This window comes from Nothoprocta perdicaria, unplaced genomic scaffold (assembly GCF_003342845.1).
Source record: "Nothoprocta perdicaria isolate Ctin4 unplaced genomic scaffold, notPer1 scaffold_102, whole genome shotgun sequence".
Lineage (NCBI taxonomy): Eukaryota > Metazoa > Chordata > Aves > Tinamiformes > Tinamidae > Nothoprocta > Nothoprocta perdicaria.
In genome coordinates, this window is record NW_020454117.1 from 1,975,283 (window position 1) to 1,990,564 (window position 15,282).

The window sequence follows — 15,282 nt, forward strand, 5'->3', positions numbered from 1 at the left end:
TTCATTTGAAGTATGGTCCTCGCCTTCCYATGCATATGCTATGATCTGGTGGGATTTACCCTGGGGTGAGAGTGCAGGGCCCTGGACGCTTCATGTTTTCCTTTGGCGTTTTCCGTGGAAGGAGTGTTTTGTAAGAGAACACTCCATGTCGGACATCATCTCCTAAGCTAAAGGAGGGCAGATAGTGTTTTATCTTCAGCTCTCAAGCAGGGGTGATCCCTTGTGGGGCTGTGGAATGTGGCTTGGTGGGTGGGAAGCAAGAGGCCCCTGGAAAACTATGTGCCCTTTGCCTTCTCTCTCCCCCTTTTCCTGTCTGTMGGTCACCTTCTCTCCTCTCTCCTCTCTGGGAGCCGTATGAAGAATGTACTTCCAGCCGTTGGGGAATAGGAGGAGTGGAGGAGGACTGTGGGACTTCTGGAGGAAACGGGTGTCCAGGGCCTTGCTCTTACTGGGAAGTGGCTTTTCTTGTTGGCAGTTGGCCAGAGGCAGGACAGGCTCTGCTGGAAGTCGGGGCACAAAAAGTTCCCTGCTGTCTTGTCGCTGGTACCAGTTGAGATGCTAAAGGGGGCTGCAAAGCTTCTTGAGAATATACCTCTTCCTGACGGCTGCAGCATTTTGGGTTTTGGTAATGATGGGGTTTTTTTCATTTTTTTTAGCAGATAGCKGCTGCGTACGTTGACTGTAAGATCAACCATAGTCATCGACTTTGCAAGGGCCGTGATGTTTATGTCAGCCAGTCCGTGTCAGACCGCACTTACGTAGGAGGAAAGCTGCTGGCACGTGTGGAAATGGTAGCGCCACGAAGCCCAGCTCCCCGTCACGGGTGGCTGGAAGCTCTCAAGGCTCAGCAGGCTCAGACCTCAGCTGTGGTCACTGCGATTCCCAGCGCAAATTCCTAGTTTTCCAAAGAGGCCACGAGTGTGCATTGGATTTTGCTGCTGCTTCTCTTCGTTCCAGATGCAAACAGCCATCCTATCATTCATAACATAAAAGGGCAGTTAAATACTTGGTCTACTTTGGAAATTAATGCCCTTTCCTATCAGGAGGTGAATGACTGAGAACTGAAAGTGGCCTCTATTTTTGACTGTGACATTTTTTAGCCCCCTCATTCTTTARAGTACTTGCTTTCATTTATTTATCTAGCTACACTCTACAAGTGAAATGGAAATATTGAATTCGTAAACTAAGCCAAACTGGGGCTAAATAGAGTGTATTCTTCTTCATATAACCACTTCATATAATCATAATGTAAATATTTTCARTACTTCCAGGTTGCAAGAATTTACTAGAATATGTACAATCTGTAATGATTGTAGGATGATTCATGAAAAGGATTATTTAGAAATTCACAGCTGGATTTTGTAGCATCCAGAGATGGTTTTTTTTTCCTTTTTCTTTGAGATGTAAAGTCCGTGTTTGCTTTTCCCTGTGTTCTTTTATTTTTGGTAGCAAGAGCTGGACTGTGGGTGTTTGATGGAAGAAAAAAATCTCCTTAGTTCTGTACTGCTGTTTCAAAGTAAGGTGACACTTCCAGAAGTTCATAATGACAGAAACTGTTTGCTTTTGCAAAAGGCAAAGTAAATGGTGTTGCTAGGCCTGACTGCCAAAGTGGTTGGTCTTGTGGTAGTAAAAAAATGGGGCAGAGCTCTTTCAATCATCATGACTTCAACAATTTTTTACCTGGAAGAAAGTTTAGTTGTTTTTATTTGATGGCTTTCCTAGCTGGAGCATATTGGGGCATGTTGTTCCAGTAGCCTGCATGGGATAAAATGTAACCACAGGTAAAACTTGAAGGTTTTCAAGTTGCCACTGAGAATTTTGCTGTCTGCACTGCAGCTGTGGAACAAGAATGTTTTCCCATTCAATTGCGTGAACTCTGGTCCCCTATGAGCCTCTTGACCTAGTTTTAGTGACTGTCTTCCTTGGCTATCACCATTCAAGCTGACTGTTTTTGAAGGCACCTGTGATGGGACTTGACCATCAGCCCGTCTAATGCTGCTCCTTCCCCGATGCAGCAGCTGTTGGTTTGCGGTGCTGCGGAGCGCTGTGCTCCTGCAGGAGCCTGGTGTGATGCCACGTTCCACCAGTACCTGCACGCTTGTAAAACACTGAGATTAGGCACCTTACAAATTCTAGGGTGTGAAAAAGAACACGTTTCAGGTTACTTCTGTTGGCCAAAGCATCATAAATTACTTCCTACCTTGTTGGTGTAACAGTTCTGTACGAGGAGCAACAGGAACCGAGGAGCACTGGATACTGTGCTAAACGCGGTATCCACTTTCATCTGAATCAATAGGATCGCTCCTGTTCTCCCCAGTGACCGTAAGCAAAYGCCCGAGGACGAACAGATGGGACCAGCACACACGATGCTCCACGTTCCCCTAGTTTTCTCCCAGCCTCTGGCCATTTTTAGCTCAGAGGATTTCCTGAGCCTGTTGTGCTTTGTTGTTTCAGTAACCTGCCGTGGAGCTGCTCTTCCTGCTTCTTCTGCAGCCTCTTCGTGAGCCTGTTTAAGGTTCTTGCATGCATGGTAACCTTATGCAACATGTTCAGCAGATTTTTTGGGGGGATGGACAGGGAACTTGATTTAATGTTCTAGTTATTGCCAGTCCCTCTCGTTAGGCCACCACACCATTTGTGGACCTCTCGTACTTTTTCTGTGGTTATTTCTCCAAGCTGAAGACTCCCAGCATACTTGATATCTCTGATGTTTGGAGCCTGTTTTTACCTTACTTTTTTTTTTTTTTTCCTATCCTATTTTTTTGGCTATCGCCCAGTCCCTATCTAAGCATTTTGAGATTAGATGACTGTGATTTTATATGGTGGCATAATAACTCTCTCCTCTCTGCTTTGTTCTGTTCCTTTTCTAATAACTACTTATCTTTGATTTGCTTTTTTATTGCTGCAGAGCACCGAGCTGATTCTTTTCAAGGAATTATCTCTCATAATCCCCAAATCTTGCTGATTTGAGTAGTCAGCTCAAGGCCTGCCACTTTCTATATGAAGTCAGGGTTATTTTTTCCCGGTGTGCTTCCCTTTACCTATATTGAACGTTGCTTGGCCTGTTGCTTGCCCGGTCACTCTGCAGCTGCTTGCAGTTAGCTGTCAGCCTTACAGCCCTGTGGTGGTTTTATGTCATCAGCAAAGCTGGTCTCCTCTCTGCTTTCCCACGAATCAGCTGGAAAGAGCAAATCCCTGCACAAGGTACCTAGTTCCTCAGCTTCAAACGCTGACCCTTGATGCCTGCCCTCTGATTCCATTCATTTTAGCCTAATTATTTATTTGTACTGGGGACCTTCCTCCTCGTGGCTCTGTAGTTTGCTTAAAAGCCTTTGATGTAGCTCTTACTGAAGTGCCCACATATGTTATGAAAATATTTATGTTGTTTAAAAGCAAAGGAAGGAGACCTATGTTTAGAGATGTATTCACTAAAAGAAGATAGTAGGATATCTATTAAGTTTGGAAAGGGGTAAAAATAGTTAGCAGGTCAAATTTCTTCACCGGTATTTTCACTTTAGACAATAAAAGATACTTTTTTTCACAATTTTTTTTTTTCCATCTTGTCCTTTCCCTTGCTTCTCATGGAATGTACAAGGGGGGGAACAAGAAAAGTCCTTTATTTTGATTTGTAGGCATCTTCCGTTCTCAAAGTTGACGTTGATACTCTCAGAAGTCTCAGAAGGTTCTGCCTCAGATGTCATGAAAACTGCTGTCCCGCTACCTGGACTCCTGTGTTATTTTTAATCAAATTACCATTGAAAATATTGGTTGGTTTTGTTAAATGTATATATTTTATCTAGTCATAATGAAATCACATACCTTATTACAAAGAGAAAATCTATTAGATTTTTCCCAAGAATTTATGCTGTCTTCCAAGCCAGTGCCAGTTTGTTCCTAATTGTTCCTGACATGCATCGTTTATTACTTTGGCCAGAGATGATAATAACTTCTTATTTGAAAGAAAGTCACTTCATATTCTTTTAGAAAATAAATAGAATATTTTTTTCTAAGATGATTAATCATACAGTTTCGATACAGTTCAATATGTATTTTATTTTGGGCTTTTACATGCCATATGCATGTATTTGCATGTCATTACTCAGAGTACCACAGCAAGATCTTGTAATTGAAYGTGACACATTCAGTGTACTGTATGTCAACCCCAAGTCGTGCTTGAATCGTTTTTGATGAATATTTTTTCTATTGGATTTGATTAATCCATGCAAATGAGAATTTTTGTTACATGTTTGATAGGATTCAATAACTTTTAGCTGTAGGAATTACTAGAGATGTGGTGTGAAGACTGATTATTATATTTCAGTGCATTATGATTTAGCATTATTATTACTCTCTCTTGGACTTCCATTCTTGTAATTCTCATGAATTTCACAGCACGAAAGAAATCAACCCGCGATGAGTCCTTCTGTTGCAGCTGTTGATACGTGTGGTTTGCTTGCTGGGTTCCTCTGTGCAGTAAAAATGTGACACCAAAGAACTTAAAGTACAAGTGGAGTAATGGCATGATTTTTGAAAGCCTTTTGCCATCTCCAAAATAAAATGTATTATTTGGAAATAGTTAACACTCCAGGATTTGTGAATATGCATTTGAAATATCTTGTGTTTGCACATCATAAGAAAAAGAATTTTAGATTGTTTTGCCTGACAAGCTGTATCTGTTTCACAGATTRTCATTCCTGTCTCCATATGAGAGGGAAAACTTGCGTCTTAAAAGAGAATTTCAGATAGTGCCAAAATGACAAAACATGCCTATCTAAGTAGTAGCAATGAAGAGTAAGATGGAACAAAACTAATTTTATTTGAAGTCACAATAGAAATCAGTTTATTGACACCCCATTTTCTGATGTTAGTACTTACGAAATCACCCAAAAATTTTCTTCACAAATACTCTCTTCTGTACAATTTGGAGATGTAACCTGAGTGCATTTCAGGGCCTGGGAGCAGCAGCACTTAATCTCTCTAGCTTCACATAGTCTCCAGCAGACAGTTCTTAGAGCACTTTAATGAAGGTTGGTATACTTTACTTACAGTAAAAATTCTCATTTTGAGATGTGGTCAGTGGAAAATATATTTCAGAAGAAGTAGAGTTTGGGGTTCACGTGCTCGTTGAATGATGCTAGGTACTTTTACCAAGAAAGCACGTTGTGTGAGGTCGTGCAGTTGCTCTGTAGCAGTGGACTGTGCCCTTGATGAGAGGTTCCTATCCCGGCCAAAGAACGAGTGTTTAGAACTAATGATGTTTAAGAGGCCCACAAATTAAAAGCCAAATACTCTGGAAGTTTAACTTGTGGGTAAAATGTGCAGCTCGGCTTCATCTCTTGACCAGGTCCCACACGCAGCTCAACCAGTGCCAAGCTTTTACAAAGGTTGGGATAGCTCTAAGTTGTATTCACTTGCACTCAGTGGAAATCATAAACATAATGTAGGGCGTAATAAGCACCTCTAGAGGTTAGGACATATTAAAAAAATCTATAAAACGCTTCAATTATACTTCTGTGCACGCATGCTGTATGAAAATGAACACTGGGTTATCTTAAAAGTTTCATTCTTTTATCTATATCAGAAGTCTGACTTTGTGCTTACAGTTCTTACTACTCACAAAATATTAATTGAAGAGTAAATCACTCAAAAGAGTTACCACAGCTAAGCTTGTCGGTACAGCTGTGGTTTGTCCCCTTCGTGTATTCTGAATATGTTGTGAAATTTCCTTATTCCGTGGCACCTCTGCCTGGTTGAATGCCCCAGGTAGTTGTGCACTGAGCAGTCATCTACAACACACCTACCTTTGACTTCAGAGTTTAAAAGTATCTGTGTATTTTATTTTGTATGTGTGCTGCTCAGCTGCTTCTCTGAAAAGAGATGTAATCTGCCCGTGGCCTTTTCTTTGCTCCTCTGCATTATCACAGCTTTAAATCAGGTCTCCCCGAGTACTGCATTGCGATCTCTGCCTTTCCTGCTCCCTTTTATGGCGGCCGTCGTCKTCACGCTTGAACCAACAGGTTCTTCTGTTCTCCTCTCTGAGGTCCTTGTCAGGTTCGCTGAGGGAAATGGAGAAGAATCTTCTTACCTCATCCCCTTCAGTGTTGAAATCCCGCTGCCTAAGAACTGCAGCTGTGCCTCACAACGTGCTGCAGGCTACAACGTGCTGAGTTGTTGTGTGCAAGTGTTTCAGGTGGAGTTTAGGCAACCGCGGGAGCCAAGAGCTTCAGTCGGATCTTGTCTGGCAACCCCTGGGATAAGCCCTCCGTCAGTTCTCATCGCTGGGCCGAGTTTGGGTAAACTCTTCACAGCTGCACTGAGAAGCACATTTGACTCCAAGATCACTTCAGCTCAAATATGAAATTTGGATAGTGAATGATAAATAATAGTAAATATATATATATATTTATACACACATGTATATGTACACATAAACATTTGCATATTGGTGTTGTGAAACAGCTTTGCCAGTCTAGCTTTCAGAAATGCTCAGGCTGTGCTGACTGAAGATGTCACGTTCATTGGAAATGTTGAAAGCAGTAAACCTGAAAAATTTTAGACTGAATGTTTAACTGACTTAATCAGAAAGTTTGAGGTTGGTTTACACATGAAAGTTCACTGGTACAAAGTTGAATAGGTTTGGGATTTAAAACGAAATAACTAAATCGGTATTGCTTATCACTGAGGGTGTTTATACGATGGGGCTTCTTCATTTATTTTGCTTTTGAAAAATAATAACTTTTTAAAGTAATAGTATCTTAATGGAAAATTTTAGAGGCTGAAGYCTGCAGCACACATTGTGCCTTGTTTCCATGTAGGGAAATAGCACACAGGGAGCTGAAGAAGGGAAGCACAGTTGATTCTTCTCTGTCCAAATAACAGGAAAACCTGGGTCCTGGGAGATACACTCAGGATGCTGTGCAGGCCCACCTGTTTTGGCAGGATTACAGCTTTAGAAGCACTGATTTTCCTAGTGCTGTGTGAGAACTACATCAATCAAGCACAAGATGCAGCACCTTTTCTTTGGATCGCTCCCAAGCCGTGCTGCTGTGTCAGGAGCTGCCTGTGGCGCGGCCCTTGGGCTGCTGCTGTTGGTGCCAGCAGGATCTGTGCCTTGCAGCTCAGCCTTGTATCCCTCCCCGCAGCCCACAAGTGCTCTACGTATCCGGGTATCCCCCTTGCGTGCAGCTTGGCTTGAATTGATACCCACAGCGTGGATAAGCTCTAACCCAAGAAATCCTCCAAGAATAGTCTTGGTGCTGGTTGTGTGGGGGCATCCTGGCACCTGCTGATGTTACCCCTTGTGCATCCAGTACTTTGACGGTGTGAATTATAAGGGCAACTTCACATTGCAATGAAATGCAAGTGTGTACAGCTGTTCCAGGCACTAATATAGAATCCTACGGCCACACGCCTGCCTGCAAGAACCTGCTGCATGCTCTCTGTGGGCAGAACCAGCTTTTGTGTTTTCCTTCCTCTTGAAGGTTTGGGAGAGTTTAGAAGCTAATCGCGTCCTGCGTGTTTTGCACCAATGCGCTTACACTCCTGGAAAGTTTTACACATTATTAATATGTGCCACGGCTTAATTGAGCTTTACAAAAAAGGGACCTAGCCTAGTTCTTGGGTATCTCTCCTACAACTTCAAGTTTCATTTATGGCTACAGGTTTTGACTGTACACTTAATTTAGTGCTAAATTAATGCCATTGGATCTTGGTAGACAAAGATATCTTCATAAGAGGATGAAGAAACTGTAACAGTGCTAAAAATTATGTTGACAATGGTAAGCGAAAAAACAGTTCAGCAGTGCCAACTGACACTTTTAAAAGTAGCGAATAAAAGTAAAAGCAGCACACTCGAATGCCTATCTATATGCATGTCAGATTCAGTTTTGTTGCATTTTATGAGACTGATTTAAATAGTAAGCTCAGTTAAAAGTTTCTGTAGTAGGATCAATAAATCTATTACTTCTTAGTTAATGTCAGTGTTGATAATGTAGTTGGATTGAATATCGTTCATGAAGTATTTATACTGGAAAATTTAAAAATCAGTTGTTTGGTGTAGATTATTTTTTATCATTTTATTAAATTTTTTATTTTTTTGACATGCATATTATATAGTACTGACATACAGAAAGTAATACAATTTCACCTAACAAGGCAAGTCTGATTATAGGTTATTATAGGTTGAACTTTATATTTTTCATATGCTGTGCAACTGCATATGAAAAATATAACTTGCTCCTGCAAGCAGGAGGTAGAGGATTGGARACATTTAATTGCTTATTTTAATTAGTACAATTGGAAAAATATTCTGCATGAAGTGTCTCTGTGTTACCTGTACTTTTAAAACACGGAAAAATGGCATTTCAGAATATTAGATTCTCTTGGCCGTTTGTAAGGAAGTTACTGCAAGATTTGTGGCCTTCCTTTATTTTTGTCTCTCAGCTGATGTGAGAAATTCCTGGGGATAAATGTGTATTATAGTGTCATTCCCATGAACCGTCACTCTCTCTTATTTTTCATCCTGTAGATAAGGCTATTAGTAGTAATGGAAATTCTGCTGCTGCAGTTGCCTTCTCCGCTCGGGAGGACTGAGGCCACCGGCTGATACCACAAGGGCAGCGAACAGGCCGGGTCCTGGATTTGAACCAAGTACAGCCTGTGGGTTGCAATGTTTCATGCTGTGCAAGCATTACTTGCGCTCCACCGTTTCCCCTTAAGTTTGTTTTTATTAAAATTTATTTCTACAGGCAGCATTCACTAGATTTCTGTTAGCTGTATTGTCATTTTATCTAAGTAGGTAAAAGATAACAACTGGGGGAAAAATACGTAGATTATTCAGCTTGCCAACACACCATTTTTCATTTTTGACAGCTGCTCTTCTGCGTCATGCAGGCTGTATGTCCTTGGCTACTTTAGTTCTTGCAAACATCCTTTGGATTCTCATTTTATGCATGTATTTGTTATCTAGTACAGCTGAGTACAAGTGAGAAAATGCGAGAGTAGCCAGTCGTGAGCATGTGAGCTCCTCGGTTGGTGTCTGAGAAGTGGCTAAAACGTGCTTCTTTCCTCCTTTCATCTTTATATTCAATTTTTGTTGGTAAATTGTTGTATATTATGTTCATTACTTCTGCATAAATAGGGTGAGAATTACCGTAGAGGCCATGAGAGGCCTCATGCTCACGCAGAGGCGGCCTCGCTGCTTCCTCTTCTGCCACTTGACAGCATACAAAGGGCGGGAACGTCGCTGCTGCTGCTGCTGACGGGGGTGCATCAGTGTCAAACGGTCTTTAAACTGAGGAGAAGGTGAAGGGTGACGYTGTGCCCAGTTTCCTTTGGCTTCCCAAGCTTCCTTAGCCCAGTTCTGCCCAAAGCGGGCCGCTTCTACCCTCCCTTCAGTGCCCTGCACGGGGAGCCCATATCCCGCGCGCTGCTCCCCGTAGGTGTCAGCAAGGGGCTCCCGAGGGCCGCTCCTGCTGCTCGGGATGAGCTCCGCTCCRCTGCGATTCAGGCCCAAACTGGTGGTTTTCCATGTCAGGGGCCGCACATATCTGACACGTTGGCCCTTGTTCCTCATGCTCAGCGTGGATGGACTCAAGCGCCGGCTGAGTCGCGCCGTGCTTAAGCAAGTYGCTTTTCTCTGAGCCTTCCAGATGAAGAAGCTGAAGGCTGGTGACGTTAGGTCCTTTCTCTGTGGTACTCGTGTGAGTCAGCGGCACACGCAGGAAGTAGAGCCCGTGGTTATTCTTAGTCCTGGGCATATAGTTGGGGCCAGGACAATACCCTGTCCTTATGTGGCTTTTAAAAATAATTATTGCACAGATCCAGAGATGAAGTGATCCCCAGCCAGATTGAGTGTCAGACAGGATTATGCGCGACAGACACGCAGACAGGAACCTTCGGTTTCCTGTTCTTCCTTCAAGCATTAGGGACAGGTTGTTTCTTAAGAGTATATGAGTGAATTCTGCACATTCAGTTTGCTAAAGCTGCTGCAATTTGGGTTTTTTTTTTCATTTCCTTCTCCTGTATTTACTGTCTGTGAAAGGGGAAGTTCTGGGAGAGGAAGGGGAATAAATGAGCTAGAGCAGTACAGGGAACTGCTGGCACCATATACCTTTTTTAGTCATGTTCGGTGCCTCCTGAAATGCAGCAGTCTCTTTGGAAAAGTTGTGAGGTGATTTATCATGAAGCCCTATCTCTTGTCTATGTGGAATGGCAGAAGCAGAATCTGTTATGGGGCTTCACAGGCAGCAGTGGTTTTCAACAAGGTGGCAAATACAAATAGGAAATAATTTGCAAAGTGTGGTTTTTTTTTTTTTTTTCTTTTTTTTTTCTCCTTACAGAATGGGATCTTGAGGCATAAAACCTAAAAGCTAAACTGTCAGGAATCAGCCGGGGTGTTCCAGAAATACAGACCTTAACTTCCCCTTCGTACCTGAGCCCCAAGGCCAGCCTTTGTCCCTTTCCTTTAGCAAGGAACATAATTCTGTAGGATCCCTGCATCTTGCTGCAACTGGAGCATATGGATCAGAAATCTGTTTTAAATAGGACTAATTATGTGAAATGAGCTCTATACATATGTTTTGTATTTTGAAGCTTTAATAGTTGGGGGGAGTATGGATTTTTCAAGTTAAAATCAACAGTTCACCTTCTGAAGGCTTTTGAAACTTGCTTTTATCTTCGTTTATAAGCAATTATGGTTTGAGTATTGCCAGCTAACAGAGCTGTCTTTGTGTATGTATTCTAAATAAAAATTATAGAGGAAATATCTTTTATTTAGTAACAGACCAGTCTACTTTTGTGTTAGAGCTGACTTGAAAAAATATTCTTAGCTGCTGAATGGGTCTGGTTCTAGATCTAATAAAATCTATTTTTCTTATGCCAATGAATAGTTGTATTTATTATATGAACTTGGAAAGCTGATAGGTTGTTCATTATCATAGGTTGTCCTTAATAGAGAATGTATCTGTGAGTGCAGAAAGATTAAATATTTACTAAGTGCAACAAAGAAAGAAACATAGTAGTAATCTTTTTTATTATTATTATTTATTTTTTTGGAATACTGTTGCATGGTTATATAACGTGGCTTACTTTGTACACAGTGGATTATTTCTAGATGTGTTTATAACTGCAAAACAAAAACGGCTGTCCTTCAAGAGAGATATAATAGTAGGTGTGACACAGCATTTAAACAGATTCACTCAATTTCAGATTGTTAGATTTATACACAAACTGTCGAGATGACTTTGTCTTGGTTATASCCTGTGAAATCCAGTAATTCTGAGTGATTGGTACATTTATGTATGTGATGATTCTGTCAAGCCTGTTTGTTTGGAGCCCTCCAGATGTTTTATTCAGTTCCTCCTTTTGCGCAGGCAGAGAGAACAGGACCCAAGCGTTCATCCCACTTCATCCCCCAAGCCAGTGGCAGAAAGGATTCCTTTCTGCTTAATTCCCTATGCAGTTGTGTTTGCTAGGCCCTATTGCCTCCCCGAAAGAAGAAATTGCTTTTGTACGGGGGTTAAAGCATTGGCACAGACAAAGCTCTTGTGATTGCGGAGCAGTCACGCTTCGCTCTGCTGTTTTATAGATCCAGGCCTGTGCTTGAGATATCCCGCTAGTGCCSTTCTGGTTACGCCTGGGCTCTCGTGCTGTTGATGTTACTAAGCTTGTACTAATTCGGTAAAACTTGGTACGTGAAAATTCCTTCAGTTCTGAAGCCTGGCTTGGCTGCCGTCCCTCCCCCTCCAAGATGTGAAGAGGTTTGTCAGACAACAATCATTTTCTGACAGGTGAACAAACTCACTGTTCTTGCTTTCTGGCCTCGCTGTCTGTATTTTATTGAACGTGCTGTCAAGTTATTACTTCGAAAGAGTAATTCTGAAAATAAGGAAATACATTTTTTTCTTCTTATGAACCAGGAGACCTTTCCTGACTCAATAGACCCTTGGGAGTGTGTGCCGACTGGTGATGCTGCCTCTCGCATCTGTGCGTTAGGTTTCCTGGGCTGGAATTCCTACTGAGATTCTACACGGGGTTCTCAAGTGCGAGGCATCAGCTTGAGTAAAAATAATAAAGAAAAAAGGAAAGGTAGCAAAGCCGAGCGTGAACAAAGGAAAAACATCAGGTATTGGGTGTGGAGAACACAGCAGGCAGTACGGTAGAAACTGAGACTGTGCAGTACATATAATTTGAGGTTTTCCTTATCAGGATGAAATCCATTCTCTCTGCTGAAGTCAGGGCGTAACTGTGCCCTCTGTCAGGCGTAACACAGCCAAGGAAAGAAAATCAGATCTGTAACCTGCTTGAAGTTGTCAGGAAATTGTGTTATGATTTTAAGCCCTGGTGGCTGGCTGCCTGGACATTAGAACCACTGCTTCTCTATAAATCAGATTTCCTCTTTTTAAGGTGTAATTCCAGTATGATCCCTTAGGGTGTTTTTCCCCTGCAAGAATATAAGTGTGCCAAAAGGCTGCTCCAGAGCATGGTGTGCTGGGCTGTTYTGTGCCTGCGTGAGGCAACGTTTATATTGCTGCCTTAGCACTGTGACTGAGTCCTGCTTGTGAGCAGGGGAGCAAAGGTGGTGTTAGGATCAGAGATGCAGACCGAGTTTATCAAGGTCAGGTTCTTTACAGTCTTGTGCTGGGGATGAGACCCGAGGTAGGTGGCTCAGCTGCACCACGTCTCAGGCCAAGAATGTTTTTTGGCTTCCTTGAGCAATATCCACTGAGATGCTGAAGCTGATAGGTCCCGCGGTTGTTTTTCAAGTAAATAGGACCCGGGTGCTTTGTCTTACGATTGTCCGTGGGAAATAAGATGGAAAATTTTGAGTGCTGCTTTGTCTTTCTGTGGAGGGAGAAGTAGAGAATAGGGTATCGACCCAACTTGGAGAATGAAGCTGGACAGTCTGCCAAGTGGCTGGAGAGTGTGAGCTTCTCCAGGTGCTCTGGAAAACTGCTCCAGGACAGCCTAGGTGCCAGAGAGAAATCTGCAGGTAGGGAGAATGAGTGGGCCACCCCGAGGGCATCATCTCTGCACCTTCTGTAGTTCCTGAAGAACGTTTTGACAGGGTAGGCATTGCTGAAATCAGCGAGGGCAATATCCCTGCCCCAGGAAGTTGCTGAGATCTGCTGTCATGTCAGCATATCTAAGCAAAAGCCCTGCAATAAATGCTTCACAATTCTAAAAATAGATGAGTAAAAACTTAAGAAAGCAGAATTTGTCATTCTTATTTGCTATCAAAAAGGAACTTGTGGCAACCAGCATCTGGTACAGCAGGAAACCGAATTAGGAAGGAAATATAGCTGCCATATACAACTGATCAAAAATTGCCCACATACATGCTGTGAGGCAGGTTATAGCACAATTAAGGCTCTGGTTTATTACATGTGTTTCAGATTATTATTWTATTAAAAAAGTCAGCTTTGCAGTGAGCTGTGTCATAGTCCAATATGCAAACAATGTATTCTAGTGTATGCAAATCTAAATCCCAGTGCATTTCATATTCTTTCCCTTTTCAATCCCCTTGAGCAGTGGAAGAGCAGCCTTGCCCCAGCGCGTGCCCGTAGGGACCGGTGCCGGTCCAGGAGAGGGGCCGCGGGCCCTGTGCGCGGCGACACCCCACGTTTGTGGGCCCTTTCCTCCCGCACCCGGTGCGCGGGCCCTGAGTGCTGAGCAGGGCAAAGAGGAGAGCACACGTGTGTGCCATTAGAGTACAAAGGAACTGGGGAGGGGGAGAGCAGGGGACAAAGCTAGAAAATAACTAACAGTTGGGCGGTGTAATTGCAGACATCTGAGTTTACTAGGGGAGTGAAAGGAGTCTAAAAGAATTAGCCCTACAGCTGGTCAGTGTGTTGTGCGGAGGGGGAATGTGTCCTTCAGCCTTTTTGAAAATTATTTGTGGTTTCAAGATGTGTGCATCGTAGCTGTCATGGTAGCAAAATGCSGTAGGAAAACCTGCAAATCCAGCTAAGGTGAACTCATGGTAAAGGAGAGTGGGGAATGGCAGCAGGGAAGGAAAGCAGGAAAGAAGTAAAGGAAAGGGACTGTCACAGGAAGGAGGAGTTAAGTGCAGTCCTGTGCTGGCTTTACATTCCTGGGAGCCTGGCCTGAAATAGCTTTGATAACAACACGTGAAAACATGTTTTGAGATGTTTTTAAAAACATGTTAGCTAATAAGTATGAAAGTTTTTCATATATCCAATCCACAACTCAAAATTCAATTCTGTTGCTGAACAAATGGTTTTATATTCATAGAGCCTTGTGAATCCACAGTGTATCCACGGAACTGTATGCAAACCTGATGGACAAATTTGTATTTATGTACTTAATGGGCATTCAACTGAAAGCTCAGTGTTTTTCCTATGTTAGACGCTGATAATTACACAAGTATGCAGGATATATGAGATGTTGAAAGATCTTTTCAATCCTAAGTGTTGGACTTTTTTTTTTCTGTTTTATCTGCAGGAGAAACCTAACGAAGCTGTCCCTCATCTTCAGCCACATGCTAGCAGAAATCAAGGCCATTTTTCCAAATGGCCAATTCCAGGGGGATAACTTCCGTATCACAAAAGCAGATGCTGCAGATTTCTGGAGAAAATTCTTTGGAGACAAGTAAGTACTAAAACTTCAGATAATTCTTTGTTGTTTCTAATGGCAAGCATGAAAAGGAATGGTATCTTTCAGATTCAAATAATGATTATRAGTTAGTGGGTGTAGTCTTTAATTGCCAAGTGTTCATGTCTTTAAAATTAGCTGGGACTGCTAAATTTAACATTAGCAATTTTGTTGTGATGCTGTGAGTTATTTACACTCAAAAGATGAATAAAAATGCATGAAAAGTTCTGTAAAGGGCATTTAAAGTCAATCATAAATTGGGTTAGATTGTATACTTTGTTTTTAAAAACTCATGACAAGGTATATTCTTTCATTCAGTCATATATGTGTGTATGCATATTTATGTACAGATGTGCACGCATAGACTGCTGCAGATGACAACTTTATAGTCTGAATTACGAACTGGATACTGATTTCATTGTAGATATATTTCTTCTGTACTTCTAATTTATGAACATTTTTTACATTTTTAGTGTTATTTTAAGGAATTTAGATTAATATTTTTATGCTTTATATTACAATTGTGATGTCTATAACAGTCACAGGCAAATAATGTTTTCTTTTGTAATAGTTCTGTATTAGAAAGAGAAAGATTAACTGTTGGAAGATTTATCAAAAGCAAATTTAGGGAAATTTAATGTTTAAGCACGGGTCATAAAACAGGTCCTG

At 41.9% G+C, this 15,282-nt stretch overlaps 1 protein-coding gene across 3 annotated transcripts in view; it reads left to right on the forward strand.

The window, feature by feature from the left end:
- Positions 1 to 15,282, forward strand: part of CBLB (Cbl proto-oncogene B) — a 117,420-nt gene that overhangs the window by 45,505 nt on the left and 56,633 nt on the right. For all 3 annotated transcript variants that reach the window (XM_026041910.1, XM_026041902.1, XM_026041916.1), the window contains exon 3: positions 14,464 to 14,610. In XM_026041910.1, coding sequence (XP_025897695.1) covers positions 14,464 to 14,610 — 147 coding nt within the window. The remainder of the gene's footprint in view (positions 1 to 14,463; positions 14,611 to 15,282) is intronic.